The sequence below is a fragment of the Colletotrichum destructivum genome, chromosome 1, assembly GCF_034447905.1.
Source record: "Colletotrichum destructivum chromosome 1, complete sequence".
Taxonomy (NCBI): domain Eukaryota; kingdom Fungi; phylum Ascomycota; class Sordariomycetes; order Glomerellales; family Glomerellaceae; genus Colletotrichum; species Colletotrichum destructivum.
In genome coordinates this window covers 6012422-6028675 of record NC_085896.1, presented here as the reverse complement: position 1 = coordinate 6028675, position 16254 = coordinate 6012422, and the positions used below count along the sequence as shown (strand labels likewise).

The 16254-nt window shown below is 53.6% G+C and overlaps 5 protein-coding genes across 5 annotated transcripts; 1 reads left to right on the top strand and 4 right to left on the bottom strand.

The window, feature by feature from the left end:
- The first annotated feature begins 2604 nt into the window (after positions 1 to 2604).
- CDEST_01839 (Putative histidine phosphatase superfamily) lies at positions 2605 to 4327 on the top strand. Its single transcript, XM_062917998.1, has 2 exons — positions 2605 to 2776; positions 2832 to 4327. Exons 1-2 carry the CDS (start codon positions 2680 to 2682, stop codon positions 4154 to 4156), a joined length of 1422 nt encoding a protein of 473 aa, XP_062774049.1. The 5' UTR covers positions 2605 to 2679; the 3' UTR covers positions 4157 to 4327.
- A 243-nt stretch (positions 4328 to 4570) lies between these two features.
- On the bottom strand, positions 4571 to 7278 carry CDEST_01838 (Putative auxiliary Activity family 9). Its single transcript, XM_062917997.1, has one exon. It carries the CDS (start codon positions 6162 to 6164, stop codon positions 4863 to 4865), a length of 1302 nt encoding a protein of 433 aa, XP_062774048.1. The 5' UTR covers positions 6165 to 7278; the 3' UTR covers positions 4571 to 4862.
- A 2276-nt stretch (positions 7279 to 9554) lies between these two features.
- Positions 9555 to 10518, bottom strand: CDEST_01837 (uncharacterized protein). The gene has a single exon (XM_062917996.1). It carries the CDS (start codon positions 10400 to 10402, stop codon positions 9623 to 9625), a length of 780 nt encoding a protein of 259 aa, XP_062774047.1. The 5' UTR covers positions 10403 to 10518; the 3' UTR covers positions 9555 to 9622.
- Positions 10519 to 10966: 448 nt separating this feature from the next.
- Positions 10967 to 11221, bottom strand: CDEST_01836 (uncharacterized protein; the record flags this gene model as incomplete). Its single annotated transcript, XM_062917995.1, has 1 exon — positions 10967 to 11221. The coding sequence occupies one exon, from the start codon at positions 11219 to 11221 to the stop codon at positions 10967 to 10969; it is 255 nt and encodes an 84-aa protein (XP_062774046.1).
- A 2884-nt stretch (positions 11222 to 14105) lies between these two features.
- Positions 14106 to 15695, bottom strand: CDEST_01835 (uncharacterized protein). The gene is made up of 3 exons (XM_062917994.1): positions 15199 to 15695; positions 15016 to 15109; positions 14106 to 14957 (listed from the first exon to the last, which is right to left on the bottom strand). The coding sequence occupies exons 1-3, from the start codon at positions 15295 to 15297 to the stop codon at positions 14929 to 14931; spliced, it is 222 nt and encodes a 73-aa protein (XP_062774045.1). The 5' UTR covers positions 15298 to 15695; the 3' UTR covers positions 14106 to 14928.
- Positions 15696 to 16254: the final 559 nt, after the last annotated feature.

Genomic DNA, 16254 nt, shown 5'->3' with positions numbered 1-16254 from the left:
AATCACGCAATATTTTGGTTTACTCTCGCTCCTATCTTCGGCCGATAACGAGGGGGAAAAGGACCAACCAGCCTGAGCGCCATTCCAATCGCCCCTGAGCGTCCAAGTTCGGCCCCTTAGTCTTGGATGGGGATGACAGCAGTTTGGCATGGACGCAACCAAGAGAAATCCGTCTCATTTTCGGGTACAAACTGAATGACCGACCGACACCACCAAATCCATCCATCCATCCATCCATCCCATTTGTCCGTCACGTTACTCGGCATCCCATCTCCCACCACATCGCTCAAGCTCCTCAGTCGTTCGGCTGAATGCAGAGGCGCCACCAACTTCCAATATCCCACTAGGAGCCAATCCTCTTCGTATCCCGCCCAGCCGCCTGACACATAGAAACGCAGCCACAGTTCTGCCCAGCACTTGGCTGGCGAACCCGTGCCCCTGGGATTTACTCAGACTCGATGTCTGCTTCAAATTGGCTTTGGAGACAGCAAAGAGTTGGCCTGTTCTCGCCCAGTCTCTTGACGGGTATGACCAGTGACACAGTGAATCCGCCCGGTTCCAGATGGCCGAATATCGTTTCCCGAGTCTCAACGACCACAGGAACAGACGCCGCGTGATACGGAGTCGTGCCCCAGCTTGCGTGGCATCCTTCTAATCGATTTACTACGTTTGACAGCAGTTGCAGATTTGGTGCATGGTGACTTTGCTGAGACGAATACACTGCGCTTCTGAGTTTCTCATCTTGACATATGACCTTCAAGCTGTTGGACTCAAGGCCTCACGAAACGCAGTTTCGACGGCGTCGCCAGTGCCAATTTGCATCCTGATCTTTTAAAAGCAACCAGGACAGGGCGCTTCAGGACCGCTTACTACTTGTCTCTAGGGAAGACTTCTCTGTCAGGACTGTGTTTGCGTAGTAAAGTACCTCAATTCCAGCTTTGCTCAATGCTGGTCGATGATCAACTGAAGTTGCCGTCTTTGTCACGAAGTACGTCTCCAGAGAATACGCATTTGATTCAAGTTGTTGAGTTACTGACCATTGATTTACATGTGAGGAGTCAGTCGCCTTTGAAGCCTTGACTCTACAGCGTTGGCATAAAGTTTTCTTGGCTTCGACGCGAGTGACTAGCTGGCACTTGAAGAATAACCAAGATGACCCTTTCTTGGTCAGTTATTTGCTTCGGGTGCTTGTAATCACCCTTCAGTTTCGCATACCCAACAGGTCACAAGCTACTCAGTTGTTATCAGAGCTAGCCAAAGGGTGGCAGACCTACGTCCATTACATCAAATCCCAAAGCATATCATAGCATGATGTATCTTTTAGTTAATAAAGGGTATTATGGCTGCCCAGTATTGAATTTGACGGTTCTCTGAGTTATTTCAGCCGCAGCGACGACACTTGAGACTGTCAATCGGGGTTCGTGGACCTCTTGATCCCCTAATCTTGACGTAGTGATTGATTGCAACATCCAGACATCCTGCCTTAGACTGTTCTGGTTCAGAAGTTGCGTGGTAATGATAGGCATTGTTGTAGGCTATAGTTCCTCTTGATGCTTCAAGAACTTAAAGGTCTCTAAACCTAGTAAACCTATGGCTAACTGGTTGTGTCAAGTGGTGTTCGTTAGTTTGTAAATAAAATTCATACACCATGATGTTGTCAACCCTGTCCAATTACAGAAATATGCAATAGACGGCAGGGGATTATGTAACCTAAGAGTCGACAATATCCACATAGAAGGACAACTTATTACTTTTACAAACCCTTTCATAGTCGCTACGACTCAGCTATATCTACATTGTGTAATGTTAGACCCTCAAGCCAGACTGTATAGTTCACTTGTAGCAGTGCTCTCATCTCAAAAGTAAGTCAAGTTAGTCTTCTGCTAAATACACAATTTATTGAAAAACCAGATATCTGGTTTTGCTTGCAATTAGATTACGACTACAATCGTCTAGAGTAATTTCTTCATGCCATTTTGCAGCCGCCTAACTGCTTTACACCTAGAGTTTATTGAGCCTATGCCGTTCATCCACATTACTAACCGCAACAAAAAAAATTTCAAGGTTTCTTAGCAACGAAGAATTCAATTTAGAAGTGGGCAAGTCACAGTAATGAAAGATGCCACATGGTTAATAAAGCTCGTTTGGATCTTGTGAACCCGTTTCGAAGCCTCTGCGATCGTTTCGCTTCTCACGGTGTTCGGCTGATTATGTCTACTTCGTTCTCCAAGTGAATCGACTTGCAGAGCCTAGCGAGGCATCACGGGCCTGAATCAATGTTACATTTCCCGCCGAGCCGGGTTCTATCCGCCAAATCTACCGGCTCTGGCCGGCTCAAAGATCGTCGTCGCCGACAGCCGTTCTTATCGCATGTTTTGATTCGCCGTAATGCACGCCAAGTACTTGGCGATACAAACCGTCTAGCTTCTGGCATCTCCGCTCCACGGACGCCGGAAGGAGTTGCATGTCTCCGTCCTCTCTGATAGAAGCTTAGCACGGCTCGGACGCATGGTACCCCTCACGGAGAGGGCACCAGTGAACAGTGGGCGAGATGTATGAAAGGGAAGGTAATAAAAGCCTCACGTCGGCTGCTAGCTTGCGGAGTCTTGCATCTTCATCTTCGCCTTCATCGGCAATATCCCAGTGAAAGTAAAATACGCTTAAAAGAGTCCCAACATCATGTACTACAGTACTGTAGCTCTCACAAGTTTGCTGGCTGGCACTGCGGTTGCCGAGACTATCCACGGAGTCCTCGTCTTCAGCCGGCATGGAGACAGTACGTCGATAACTCATCCGTGATGTCCTTCATCAGGCATTGACTTCGTATTTAGGGACGACCAAGCATTATGGAGCCCAGTCTCTGACCAGTCTTGGAGCGCAGCAATGCTTCGAGGTAGGAAGCGACTATCGAAGCCGCTATCTCGAGTCCGACTCGCCTCACCGTATCCTCGACATTTCCGAAGACAAGTACGTCCCATCTCAGGTCTATGCTAGTGCTCCGGACCAAGCCATCCTCTTGAACACGGCCACATCGTTCCTCCAAGGCCTCTACCCTCCCTTGGTGGACCTCAACGCCGAGGTAGCGACGTCGACTCTCAACAACGGCAGCACAAGCACCAGCCCCCTCAACGGCTACCAGTACGTGCTCCTGCGTGGCAAGAACTCCAACTCCCCAGACACCATCTGGATCAAGGGCGACGACGGATGCCCGGCCAACGCCGCAGCCTACGAGGCCTTCGAGGCCAGCGACGAGTTCCGGACCCGCGTCGCGGAAACCAAGGACTTTTACGCCGGCTTCTACGACGTGCTCGAAAGCGTTTACGACTACCGGCCCGAGAACATGACCTACGAGAACGCCTACGACATCTTCGACCTCGTCAACGTGGCGCACATCCACAACAGCACCTCCCTGGCCCGCAACGTCACGGACGAGGAGCTCTTCCGTCTCCGGGTACTGGCCGACAGCGCCGAGTTCGGATACAACTTCAACGCCTCCCAGCCCGACCGGTCGATCCACGCCAGGACCCTCACCGCCGGCATCCTCGCCCAGCTAAACCAGACCGTTGCGTCCGAGGGCAAGCTCAAATTCTCCCTCCTGTCGGGCAGCTACGACACGTTCCTCGCGTTTTTCGGCCTCGCGGACCTCATCGCCGTCTCGGACGACTTCTACGGACTGCCCGACTACGCCTCCACCATGGCGTTCGAGCTCGTCAGCGACGACGCCGCGACCTTCCCCGCCGACGTCGACGCCGACCTCCGCGTCCGGTTTCTCTTCCGGAACAGCACGTATGGCAAGCTGACGGCATTCCCCCTTTTCGGCACGGGAGAGGAGACGCTCTCGTGGCCCCGTTTCGTCGGCGAGATGCAGGAGCGCGCCATCAGCACCGTCGAGGAGTGGTGCAATGCCTGCTCCAGCCTCGTGTCCTTCTGTGCCGCGTACCAAGACGAGACAGCCAGCTCAAGCTCCAGCAGCGGTAGAGGAGGCATGTCGAACGCGGTGGCTGGTGTCATTGGTGCCGCCGTCACGCTCGGTGTTGTCGCGATCGCTGGCGGAATTGCCTTCCTGTTCATCAAGAAGCGTCGCTCGGCGCCTGTCGTTCATGTCCCTGTCGTTTCGGCCGACAAGTCTAGCCTGCGCAGCGGAAGCAATGTCTGAATCGTGAGTCAGACTTCAAGGATTGGTTGAGAGGGGGGGGAGGGCGCAGAAAATCACCCTCGGAGAGAGAAATTGGCCTAGTGCTTTACATGGTGTAATGATAGCGGAACGATACAAACACTTTACTTGCTCCTGGATCTACGGCCGACGTTCAATGTGATTCCTGCTCACAGGGTCATGCTTGCAAGCGGCTTATTGCAAAGGGCTGTCTTCATTAGAAACGCCGGTGCGAAAGCGACGTTGACATGGGCCAGGCTTCTACCCTATTTCAATGTAGATGAAACCTAGCTGTTTATCAGCAACAAACCAACACTACGGTTCATCTGATCACATATGGAAATAAAACCGAGCCCATCAACTCAGATGGGGGGGGGGGGGTCCAACGATAGGAAGAAGTCATCCAGTCACAAGTAGACGATGGTCAAGAAAGAGCGCCAGAATGTGAACGTGACAAATGGTACGGTCTATATCGTTACGATATATGCGTTATGTAAAGCGATATACAGGAAAGACTTTGTACATGAAACAGATTGGTCCCAGGACCGAATCAGAATCGTGGGCGTCAACAAGCGTAGACATCCCACTCCGAGCCCAGCAATAGATGGCATTTCTCTCTCATCTTCCTATACCATCATCTAGACCCGCTTCAACCCTCTCGAGACCAGACACCAAAAAAGGGAATCGGTGGCATCGTGGAACTCAAAACTTATGCGAGGCGGCGCTCGTGGAGGGCCATGCGCTTGGCAACGGCGGTGGCAGAGGGGGTCTCGGCGGGGCAGTCATCCTCCTCCTCGTCAGCGGCCTGGGTGGGGGTAGGGGTGGCGACGGGAGCCTCGGACTCGGCAGGGCAGTCATCCTCCTCATCCTCGGCGGTCTGGGTAGGGACGGGAGTGGCGACGGGGGCCTCGGACTCAGCAGGGCAGTCGTCCTCCTCCTCGTCGGCGGCCTGGGTAGGGGTAGCAACGGGGGCAGCGGTGGTGGTGGCGGCGGGGGCCTCAGACTCGGCGGGGCAGTCGTACTCATCGTCCTCCTCGGCGCTCAGAGTAGGGACGGTGGCGGCGGCAGAGACGGTGGCGGAGGGAGCTTCGGCAGGGCAGTCCTCCTCCTCATCGTCCTCAGCGGCAGCAGTCTGGCTGGGGGTAGCGGCAGAGGCGACGGAGGTGGCGGGAGCAGAGGTGGCAGCAGGGGCGGCGGTGGAGGCAGGGGCAGCAGAGGGAGCAGCAGAGGGCGCGGGGGCGGAGCCGGAGCCGGAGCCGGAGCCGGAGCAGGAGAAGAGGGCGGGGCCGGGGATGGTGTACTCGGAGGCCTTGTAGGGGTCGTAGGTGATGCCGGCGTCGGCGGGCTTGTAGGCACCGGGGAAGGCAACCAGGTCGGAGGGGCTGGTGCTGCCGGAGCCGGTAACCTCGAGCTGATGGCAGCCGGGGTAGAACTGGGCGCCGGGGTAGGCGTAGGCGGCGTGGAGGGCAATGATCTCGTGGCGGACGAGGTACTGGCCGGGGGCAATGCACTCGGGGATGGTGTACTTGACACCCGAGTTGCCGGCCTTCATGAGGGGGGTGGCACCCCAGGTGTTGGAGGTGCCCTCACGGCCCTCCTCCTGAACCTTGAACCAGACGGCCTCGGTGCCCGGCTGCCACGAGGTGCAGTCGTCGCTGGGGCACTTGGCCATGTAGGTGATGGTCGGGCCGACGTGGGACTCGGGCCAGAGGGTCCAGTTGAGGGTGACCTCCTCGCCGGCGGCGGCCTTGGCGACGAGCTTGGCGGGCGTGGAGCCCTCGATGCCGCCGGCGGTGTAGCCACCGCACTGGATGTCGATGCTGGTGACGTCCTCAACGGGGCCGTTGCCCTGGATGGGACGGGAGATGCGCTCGGGGGCAGGGCTGGAGTACGGGTCTTGGTAGGGCTGGTAGAAGGTGTAGTTCTCACCGCCGATCAGACCATTGTCGACGAAACCGTGAGCAGCCACCAGGGCTGCGGATCCAAGAAGGGAGGCGATAGTGGACTTCATGTTGGCGGTTTGGTGTTTTGTTTTTTGTTTGGGGAGAGTTGGTTTGTTGGAAAAGGTGCCGGAGGCTTGACTGTGAGAATATCGTGGTCGGTTGTTTGGAAAATGAGTGTTGTTTGGAAGGTCTAGGACCGAAAAAAAGAATGAATGACTACCTGGTCAAGTGAAAAGAACGACGAAAGTTGAAGGAAGGAATGAGATAGACACACAAGTCAAGTGAAGCTGAACACTATGGATCGTAAGAAGAGGAAGCAGAGCAGGTCAAGGCCGGGCAGGCGAGGCGATATATACGGGAGGGCATCGTAGGGTTGGACGAGCTTCCCAAGACGGCTCTTTGCGCCGTTGGCTTCCTCTTCCTCCTAGGCTGCTCTCAACTCCATCGGGTCAAGATTGAAAGGACCACTCTCGCCGCTCCGCCAAAGTTTCAATTATACGCAGGACAATCATATTCGGCCAGGTGGTGGGGATAAACATGGGGAGGGGGGATCTCGCGTATGCGGGAGACAGGCAAGGCTGGGATGTGGGATCATGGGTGTAGCATGTGGTTTAGCGGTCTTGGCTTTGGTGTATTGCGAGTGGTGGGCGGAGGCATCTGGAAGACATGGCCTAGGGGAAGAAGCCAATAGATTCGCTTCCACGCTGCAGGGATGATGGCGAGGGGCACGACGGGGGGGAAGCAGACCAAGACCTCCTTGACGACGACAACAGGCGAGTGCCGACTGCGCTTACGCGGGTGTGCGTGATGCAAACATATTGGACAGGCTCCAACAGTGTGGGCTATTCCGGGCGCTAGTCAACATGTGGATTGATATCCATGACGAGTGTCTGTACGACACCTGGGTTGCCTGTTGTGCTGGTAGAGACTAACTACACTGAAGGGCTCTCAGAGACAGAAGGAGAGGAAGAGTGAGCTTGATGGTGAGAGTACGTGAGAATGAAAGCGAACGTGAGGGAGTCGAATGAGAGTGAAGGTGAGAATCATAGTGAGAGTGAGAGTGAGAGTGATAGTCAGAGAGGGCCCTTGATGGTGCACGATATGGAGATGTCCATGCTCACTCAACCTGCCATGGCGTTGTCAGTTGAGGAAAAGGAAATGTCAGTTGAGTTGACATGCACGCAAAAAGGTGAGACAACGCGAACCTCCTTGAACATAAGATGACTTTGCTAGCCCGGCCTAGAACAGGGACACTCGGCCGGGGCGAATGTTCTTCTTGTGCCCCCTCCCGAGCCTCGCTGGCCGAACCGATTGGCTCATCTGGGCGTCACGTCCCCCGGTCCACTGCGTTCCCCCCGGTTAATCCCCTGTCAGATCCCCGTCAGATCCCGGCGGTCACCCTGAAACCGCCAAGTCCTGAGACCCGTCCCCTTCTTCTTGATTACCTACGGATACTATTGCACATGGCCATACTCTCGCCCTGCGCTGTAATCAACACTCTACGCGCCATCGCCCGAAAGAGGCTCAACGTCCTTCGCCGGCCACTGCGGAGGCCCCCATCCCCCCTACCCTTCCCTACCTCCACAAGGGCCTAAGGGGGGTTTGCTCGTCAAAGTCGAAACGCCGTGTTCCGTTCAAAAAAAAGAAATCCGCCTCTTCGCCCCCTGCACCGCGCATGGCAGAACATGCAACCGTTGCCTTGCTCTTGCTCCCCCCCCCCTTTTCCCACCAATCCTTCTCTGCTTCATCCCAGAACTCCCAGCAAAGAGAGTGGACAAATCGACGATTTTGCCGCCAACAGCTGACCTGAGCACATCCCAGGCATCCTGGCCTGGCATGCCTGGCACGGTGCCTCGACCTCAACTGAGAAGCAGTGGATGAAGTGCGGAATTCATGGCAAACCTGCAAACATTACACAGGCCTGACCGGCCACTCTTCATGGGTAGCTCGGCAGGCTAGACCGGCCAGGACGTCTGGGCCTTCTGGGCCTGCCGGGCTCGTCTTGCGGACAGTGACCGGCCTTATCAAGATTTGAACGGGCCTCAGCGTCCGTCGGTGGATTCTGCCCTGTTCCACGCCCCGCAGGCCTTCTTCGTCTTCTCTTTTCTTCTTTGGCCCGTCAATATTCGGACATGAGCTCGACGGGACCCAGCAAGCGAGGGGCTTTAGAGGGCCGCCCATACACACATATGTGGCGACCCGGGACGGGACTCCAACCGCTTTGAGCCAGCCATAATTACGCTTGAATCTCCTGCCGGCAGGCCACACCAAAAGAGAAGGGTTTTTTTTACGCATTCCGTTCCATGCGAGATTGATTTAAAGTAGGGGCATGCCCGCCGCCCCTTTTTCGCGTCACGATATGCTTTGCCAATAGCCTTCCCGTGCCCACCTGAAATTCGTTGGCCCGAGGCTAATGAAGATAGATACCCTTGGGAGCATGGCAATGTAGTCATCAATGCGGGAAGAGCCCATGTGGCAGGGCCGTTGGCGCCATCGTCATCCGCGCGGCCAACAGCCCTGGCTGGGCGCGTCCAAGCCGTCGACAAGTGCGAACATGTACGGAGATGGTGGAATGTCTGTCCTCTCTCGGAGCCGCGTGCCGTCTTTGCCAACCGCCGGGTCTGTCGGCCACGGGCCTTGTCCTCCCATCCATCATCCATCTCCATCCTCCCCATTCAAATCTCCCTCGTCCCCCGGCCAGCGCTTCCTTGCTTCACCGTACATCACGCACTTCTTTCAACGCCCCCCTGCTTCACTGGTGAGGGTCGACCGGCCAGTTTTAACAAACTGAGCCAGACCGCTGGGAACCTCCCCTCCCCCCCTGTTGTCACCGTCCGTCCATGTTCCACATAAAGATCAAAGATCCCAACCAGGGTTTCCCGCCCCCTATTCAAGCTGATCAGCCAGCGCCTAGTGTCCAGCATCACGCACAAACGTGGTCGATCCTATGGCAATCCTCGCCTGTTCCCTCAGCTCACCCAACCATCTTCCCTTCCTGCTCTTGATTCCACCAGCACAGTCCACTCTGCCAAAAAAAAAAAAAAGAAAAAAAAAGAAACAAGAAGAACGTTCGGATCGATGCGACACTGGGACGCCTTCGTGGAGAGAGTCGATCACGTCTGTGAACCCAAAGCTTGGCTTGGTCCATCATTTGTCTTCCCCCAACCCTCAGCCCAGCCTAGTAGATCGCACTGCCCTACGAACTCTATTGAAAGATGCTTCGGTGGTCGATTTCTCCTCGACCTGAGCCTGACTCGACTTCTCCAGATTCGAGCAGGTGGCCGTGGCGTCACTCAACCTGATGCACGCAGAGATTGCCCTGCAGTGCGCAGCCATCTCGGGGCGCACTCGAGAAGGTGGGATCGCTCAGAAAACATGGATAGCACTGTATCTCACAGTCACGCTGCGAGCATGTTCGAGTCATGCTCGAGTTGTATGCCCTCTTGTCCAAGCTTTTCAGCTATTCCTGTCGATTCTTCCAAAAAAAGATGCTTGCTGGGTATCCAAACTAAACAAAACGAAACGGTTACATTACAGACGGCGTTTTGCCGTTGTTGCGCCTCCGCTGCCTCTGTCGCTCGCAGATGGCCAGGCCCGAAATGACGGCCATGATCGCCCACCGTTCACCCAGCTCACCCGTCAGGCCGCTGCCCGTGAACGCGAACTTGGCCACCTTGGTCATGCTCAGTCCGGCATCCGTCCAGACTGCCACCACTTCCTTACCGTCACTACTCCTATAGCCCGCAGGCCCCGCTGACTGGGCCAGTCTGACTAGCTTCCAGCCTCTGCTTCTGCCGTCCAGCATGGCGATGGCTTCGCCGGAGCTCGATCTCCACTCGAACCGCTCGAGCCGTTCGCAGTTCGGACCAACACCCATCGCAAAGGCGTAGTTTAACGTGGGAAAGTCCAGGTTGTATTCCAATTCGATGATGGGCGCGCCTCCGGGACTGCCTTTTGGCGCGGGGGGCAGCGTCATGCTCATCTTGGTGCTGAAGCTGTGATAGTCCACCGATGCCAGTGGCGGGGATGTGTTTGCCGGCCCAGAGTGCAGAACGATCGGCGGCGAGCTGGTGAAGCCACTGTGTATCGACAAGGCGTAGAACGGCTGGTTCTGGTGTTCGCCGAGGAGCAACGTCCGGCTGAAGCTCTGCGTGTAGACATTGAACGCAGGTGGGAACTGGCGAGCCACCGACGACGGCGACAGCGACGTTGACGGAGGCGACAACGGCCTCGGCGGTCCTGAGCTCGATTCCGCTTCGTACGGCGGCGGAGCTTCGTCCGCAGGCGCGTCTGGGAGAGGCTTCATTCTCAAGTGCTCCGAGGCGAGTGTCGTTGTCGGGTTGAGTTTGTGATGTACAAGTAGACCCGTCGGTTGAGTTGATTACAAGTCCATTTGTTTGCGATGAGGCATCCTTCCATCAACCCCGAGTCAAATCTAGGCATCCCCAACTCTTAAAAGCATCTCCCGTTCGACATGATGTCAGCCTAATTTTCCCTCACAGCCACGCACCTGACTCTTCGTCAAGTGGCACAGTCTCGCCCGGCGAGTGTGATCTGCACTCCACAGCCACATCCACATCCCTAGGGTCAGCCCAGATCTACATCGCCGTCTTTTCGGCCCCTCCGATCGCACTTCTGCATGAACTCTGTCCGATTTATCTACCCCGCATCAAGTATGTCCGGTTGTTATGGCGAGAATAGTAAGGTATTCTTTAAAACATGGAGAACTACATACGAATGCACAAATATCAAGGCGATCCTCTACTGGGCAATGAAATGTCTCTTGAACTTGTAATTGCAGAAGAATAAAATCATGGACCTGGAATTGACTCCAGTAACCCAAGGTTCCGAGCCCCACACGGACACAATCCTAGTTCCCCCCATTGATATCCTGCAGTAAATCTTGTGCCTGCTCCTTGAACAACAGTATCCTATTCTTTTCGGTCTCCAGTGTATAGAGCTGCAGCTCAGCTTGGCGGATCTTGGCTTCAATGATCGAGGCTTGATCGCTCGGTTGGGAGTAGGCTGCCCTGAAGCTTCCGTCGAAAACGTTAACCGTCTTCAAGACTTGCATCCTCTCCCAGAGAGTTTGAATACCCTGGAAAGGACAGCACACTGCGGCCATTGCGAGGCCGACGGAGCTCAACGAAACCGATTAATTAGTTGTAGGTGTGGCCAGGGAGTCATCCATACGTGGGCCTAAGTGACTGCTGGTATCTGCGGCCAGAGAAGACTAGATTGAGGATGAATCAGCGAGCGAACCAAACAAAGCCTTTCCTGAGGTCGTGCGATTACACAACATATATTCAAGCCACTAGCTGCTGCCATGGTATGCCCACTTGTGGAAGAGATGTCAGAAGCTGTGCTTTGAGATGCACCTAGAGCAGAGGTATAGGAAGAATTATCAGTTAGAGGCGTAAACCGTAATTGAAGTTGAAGCGCACCTGAGAAGCAACAATGCTTTTAATTGTATAGATAGATTCCATAATAAATGGTGGTCCAACAACCATCGTTAAAACAAATTGGATATTCTAACATTAGAAGCGCTAGCTTATGAACACGCTCGGAGAACCAGCCTTGATGGTATTCCTTGATGCGTGACTCTGGGTGTAAGGTTGAATATAAGGTGATAAACAGGCCCCTGCTCCACACCGAGTGTCTGGAAGGCTTTTCTAAGGAACTCAACAATGTCGTGGAACCAGAATCTTACGGTCAGACCTATCAAAAACCCGACGATGAAGACCAGGTGTAATACTTCAAAAGCAACCATGGTCCTGTTTTAACAAAACAGTGTTGGTCACAAAGAATTCTAAGAAGGTTGGATCAATTCGGTTTCTGAGCGCTCATCTTCAAGTGGGACGTCTTCCTGCTCCATTGTCCAGTGGTGGCATCAGCGGAAAGTTCGGTCCAACAGCAATGTAGCGCCACTGGGAACAGCGGGGGGGACAAACCAGAGACAGAGTCTTAGTGAGGAACATAAGAGGGGTCTTTTGCAGAAACTATGCCTTCTGGAGCCTTTTGTTTTGTGAGACTGTTGACGTGGGAAATGAAACGCCGCAATAGCTGCCGTTTGCACTTGAAATTTTGAGATAGAACAACTCATGTTCACCCCATTGGTAATCTACCATATTCTCTCACCATCTTGACAGTAAACAAGCTTGTCTGTTTGTATTATTGTTTATAAGCCATCTCAGCAAATAACTACAGCAAACGCGACATATGAAGCTCTACGAAGTGCAGTGCATCAACCACCACTAGGCCTTTCTGAGGAAACAGCATCTCCCAGGATTGTTCTTCTCAAACAACATGCCTATTCTGTATCAGTGCGATTTACTCGACTCGAGTGAGAATCTGTATCAGTATTCTTCATCCCGAAAATGGAACTTGGAGCGCCATCGGATTTCGCATCGTCATGAACCAAGTGTGCCTGCGTCGGGTTCGGGTGCAAAGGACCGCGTAGTCCAGAAGACAACATCCGGCCAGTCATTGGTGGATGGCCAACACCGTAAGGACATTGCGCGTCTTCCAGACAAGAAGAGTTTTGAATGAAACATCTAACGCGTTGAATTTTCAAAGAAAGCCAAGAAGCATACCGTCTTGGAGATTCATCTGGACTGGACAAGTCACAGCCGGGAAGAAAACGGCGGCGGCCAGATTTTGACATCACTCGACCCCAACCACCAGATTACCCGGTCAAGTTATCGCGAAATCTTGCCCAACAAAAAGCAGTTGATTGGCTTACAGCCAGTGGGAGACAGCACCACAATTCTCTCCTAGCAAGATGTCTTGCGACATGGGGTATGGCTCTTGAACAGCTCTCGGCTGTGAGCCCATGCCTTCTTCTTCCAAACGATTGGGACGGCCTGGACCCTGAAGTTCTTGTTCAAATCTTTTCCCCTGAGCGTTGTCCTCTTGTAGACGCCGAAAGACTGGTGAGTTGATTTATATGAGAACCATGAGACTGAGTTTGTTGACGGCGGGAATGTCGCTCAGTCTTATCGACTTGGAGATCATTCAGTGACCATGTCTCGAGCGATTGCGCGGTTTGGTGTGTGGCCCCGACGGGGCATCGATCTTGACATCCTTCTAGGGTGCGGGCCTTTTGGTGCGATGGAGGGCTCTCATCTTTGTAATCATGAAAGCTGCATCGTTCCCAGCCACATCACCTGGGTAGCATGGCAGACAAACATCGACCGCCAAAAGTGCCATAGGAACGCGCGTTTCCTCCGGTCTCAGGGCCATCCGGTGCTCCCAAGTTGCAAAGAACATCAGCCCCCGTGCCTCTTACAGCATGCAGCTTTGACTACGCTTGAGACCTACCTCATCCAGCTAAATGTCTTTTGTACGACTACGGGCAGCGACTTCGTCTCTTCTTCACGACCGCGCCAGCATCGTTTTGATACCTTTGAAACCAATCTGCCCTTACTCTTCTGCCCCGAGAGCATCGTTACTGCAAATTCAACGCCGATCGACTTCTCCAGACCCTCAAAGTCACGCCGACCATCGTTTGCCTGCCGATTCTGTACTCGGATAAAGAGCTATAAGACTCTGATCAACTACTGGTCTCACCTGTTCTGGAAACATTCTGAGAACGAACCCTTGGAAAGTAGACGGGTTGATAAATCTCTGCTTGTTGCAGAAATCCAGGAAACCTCTCGCCAATGGCAGAGATACTGGGAGGATTCTGGAAAGAGCTGGAGAGACGAAGATCCAACAGTACGCAAAATCCGTCAAACTTCGCTGGATAGCTTTTCTTGGGATGTTGTTGGAGGTTGGGGTCGGAGGTGACTCGTTTTGTAGCTATATAGGCACACAAAATGTTGGATAGTATTCCTACGTGATACACACAGTCTATGATGTGTCAACGTATCGTATCCTGATACCTGACCAACGAGCTTCATGTCTAGGGAGGCTTTATCGAGAGACACCGTCTCTTCATTTTGTTAAGTTTCAACCGTGCCTAGAGCGGCTGCCTATTAGGTCACTACTCACTCTTGTTGCCACACCCTCAGACAGTGACTTCTTTCTAGTGTGCTGTGTTGCGACTCACTTCCAATCAGCTCAACTGAGTAAACCATGAAAATACCGAGGAAATTACATCCGGGCCCCGGTGCAAGAATGAATGAAGGTGGTGGATATTCCACAAATCCCACCGCGGGGGCGACAGGAAGAGCGGCCAACGCCAGCTTCTAGGCCTTCAGTTGAACTGATGACCATGAAACATGCCTAGGTCGTATTCGCAACCAGCATTGGGCTCTTGATAACAGGGGCTGATGTGGAAGAACACACCGGCGACCTGTAGGGGCTTACCAGTGTCGCAAAACTACTAGTAAGGCTCTTCGCCGGCACTAAACATTGGAAATATCGTTACCGGGAGTTGTTACGTTCACGTGTAGTGAATGAGGACAGGATACAATAGCGATTTGGAGCAACGATGCTTGATGTAGATACACTTATACAGTGCTCACGTAGAAAACATAGCGAGTAAAGTTTGTGTGACAAAATTCCAGTACCCAAACGCGAGCATGATACAGAAAACCATGGCGTCCCCGATGGGCGCGCCACGTCCCAAAAAAAGAAAAAGAAAAAGAAAAGAAAACTCCAGTTATTCCATGTCTAAAATCAAATCCACCCAGACTCGTGAATCATTACAAAAGAAAACACTTAATGAGCGAACTGACCAAATGATTTCTGCCGAGCCTCTCGCTATGTCAATTTCATCCATCGTCGTCGAATGCGAGAAGACGGCAGTGCCGACAACCTGCCGTTTCAAAACCTAGCCTTGAAGGCTGCGAGCATCTGATACTTCCCCATATCCCGCGGGACCGAGTGTCAGATATCGAATGTAACCCGCTTCACGCCTGAAAGCCGTGTGAGAAACGAAACCACGCCATCATCGTCACAGCACGGGTGACTTACTAGAAGCCCTTCTCCTCTTGGACGCATAAAAAGCATATGTCGAATCCTCCTCGCCACCGTAGTCCCCATCTTTGTCTTTGCCCGACGTCAAAATCTGTGCAAAGCCGCGAGTCAGTCCTGCTGGTAGCCAGCAAACAGCAAAGAAAACAAAGACATCACGACGTTTCCCGATGAAACACGTACAAAGTCGAATCTGGATGCGGCAAAGACCAATGCCATAAGCACGATAACCACAAGAAGCAGCCCTCCAAGGCCGCTCATGTTGTAAAACATTCTCAACATTTCCCTTTTTTCTCTCTTTCTCAATCTCTCTTTTTGTCTTTGGTCCCGGCGAGGATATCGCTCTCGGGCGGTGGAAGTTGTTTTGATCGATCGATCGCAGTCTCTGGTGGGGGTAGGCGGGTGTCTCACACAAGCTTCTCGAGCTGTCCTCAACCGATGCCAAGGCAGCGGCAATCAGCGGCGGTAAGAAATGTTGGAATAAGCTCCGGGGCGCGTCCAGGGAGAAAAGAAAGGGAGGGGAAGTTCTGCGGGCTTCTGGAATGGGCGGCTCAAGACACAATTAAATGAAACCTGAATCGCGGGGTTAGACAGGATCAGGCATGCTCCGGACCGAGGACAGCGGATAAAACAGAAACCAAGATGGACGACTCGTGGGGGACCGAAGCAATAGAGTTGGGCCTGATAGATAAGGGACCTTATAGCTAACGGCTGATCCCCCCCCCTTCCGAAGGGTGTGGCGGAAGCCGACATCTAAACGGCCGAGAGTTACAGTGTGCCATTGACGAAAATGGGGAAGAGTAGGATCAGCGATTATGCCCTGCCGGGTAGGCCTCGTACTCGCCCAGGGCGACACGTGGTGGGATACGCTGCGCCCGACGAAATCGTCCGTGGGTGGTGTGGCTCTCGACAGTTAGGACTACGGAAGGGCGCTTGTGGTGTGTTGGAGGCTGCCCATAACGAGTGTCCGTTTCGAGACCGACGGAACGAAGGGGAAAGCAGTCTGGGGTAGGACGGAAAGTTCAAACATGAAAAGCAACTGGGGGTCCGTCCGGAGAACACCAGGGAAACGGTCGGGCCAGCTGCTATTGTTTACAGTTGACAATCAGACCAACAATCGACAGGCATACATCGAAGGCCTAACCCCCCGATGTGTGTCTCCCGCAAACAGCTCCATCCATGTCGGTGTCGGCAGGCGCGGAACGGTCGAAGAATGCGGGGAAGGTAAGGGAAGGGCGC

Coding starts and splice junctions, on each gene's coding strand:
- CDEST_01839 (XM_062917998.1), top strand. CDS start 2,680: ATGTACTACAGTACTGTAGCTCTCACAAGTTTGCTGGCTGGCACTGCG. Junction 2,777..2,831: donor CTTCAGCCGGCATGGAGACA/GTACGTCGATAA, acceptor CTTCGTATTTAG/GGACGACCAAGCATTATGGA.
- CDEST_01837 (XM_062917996.1), bottom strand. CDS start 10,402: ATGAAGCCTCTCCCAGACGCGCCTGCGGACGAAGCTCCGCCGCCGTAC.
- CDEST_01838 (XM_062917997.1), bottom strand. CDS start 6,164: ATGAAGTCCACTATCGCCTCCCTTCTTGGATCCGCAGCCCTGGTGGCT.
- CDEST_01835 (XM_062917994.1), bottom strand. CDS start 15,297: ATGTTGAGAATGTTTTACAACATGAGCGGCCTTGGAGGGCTGCTTCTT. Junction 15,110..15,198: donor CCGCATCCAGATTCGACTTT/GTACGTGTTTCA, acceptor GGCTTTGCACAG/ATTTTGACGTCGGGCAAAGA. Junction 14,958..15,015: donor CAAGAGGAGAAGGGCTTCTA/GTAAGTCACCCG, acceptor CACGGCTTTCAG/GCGTGAAGCGGGTTACATTC.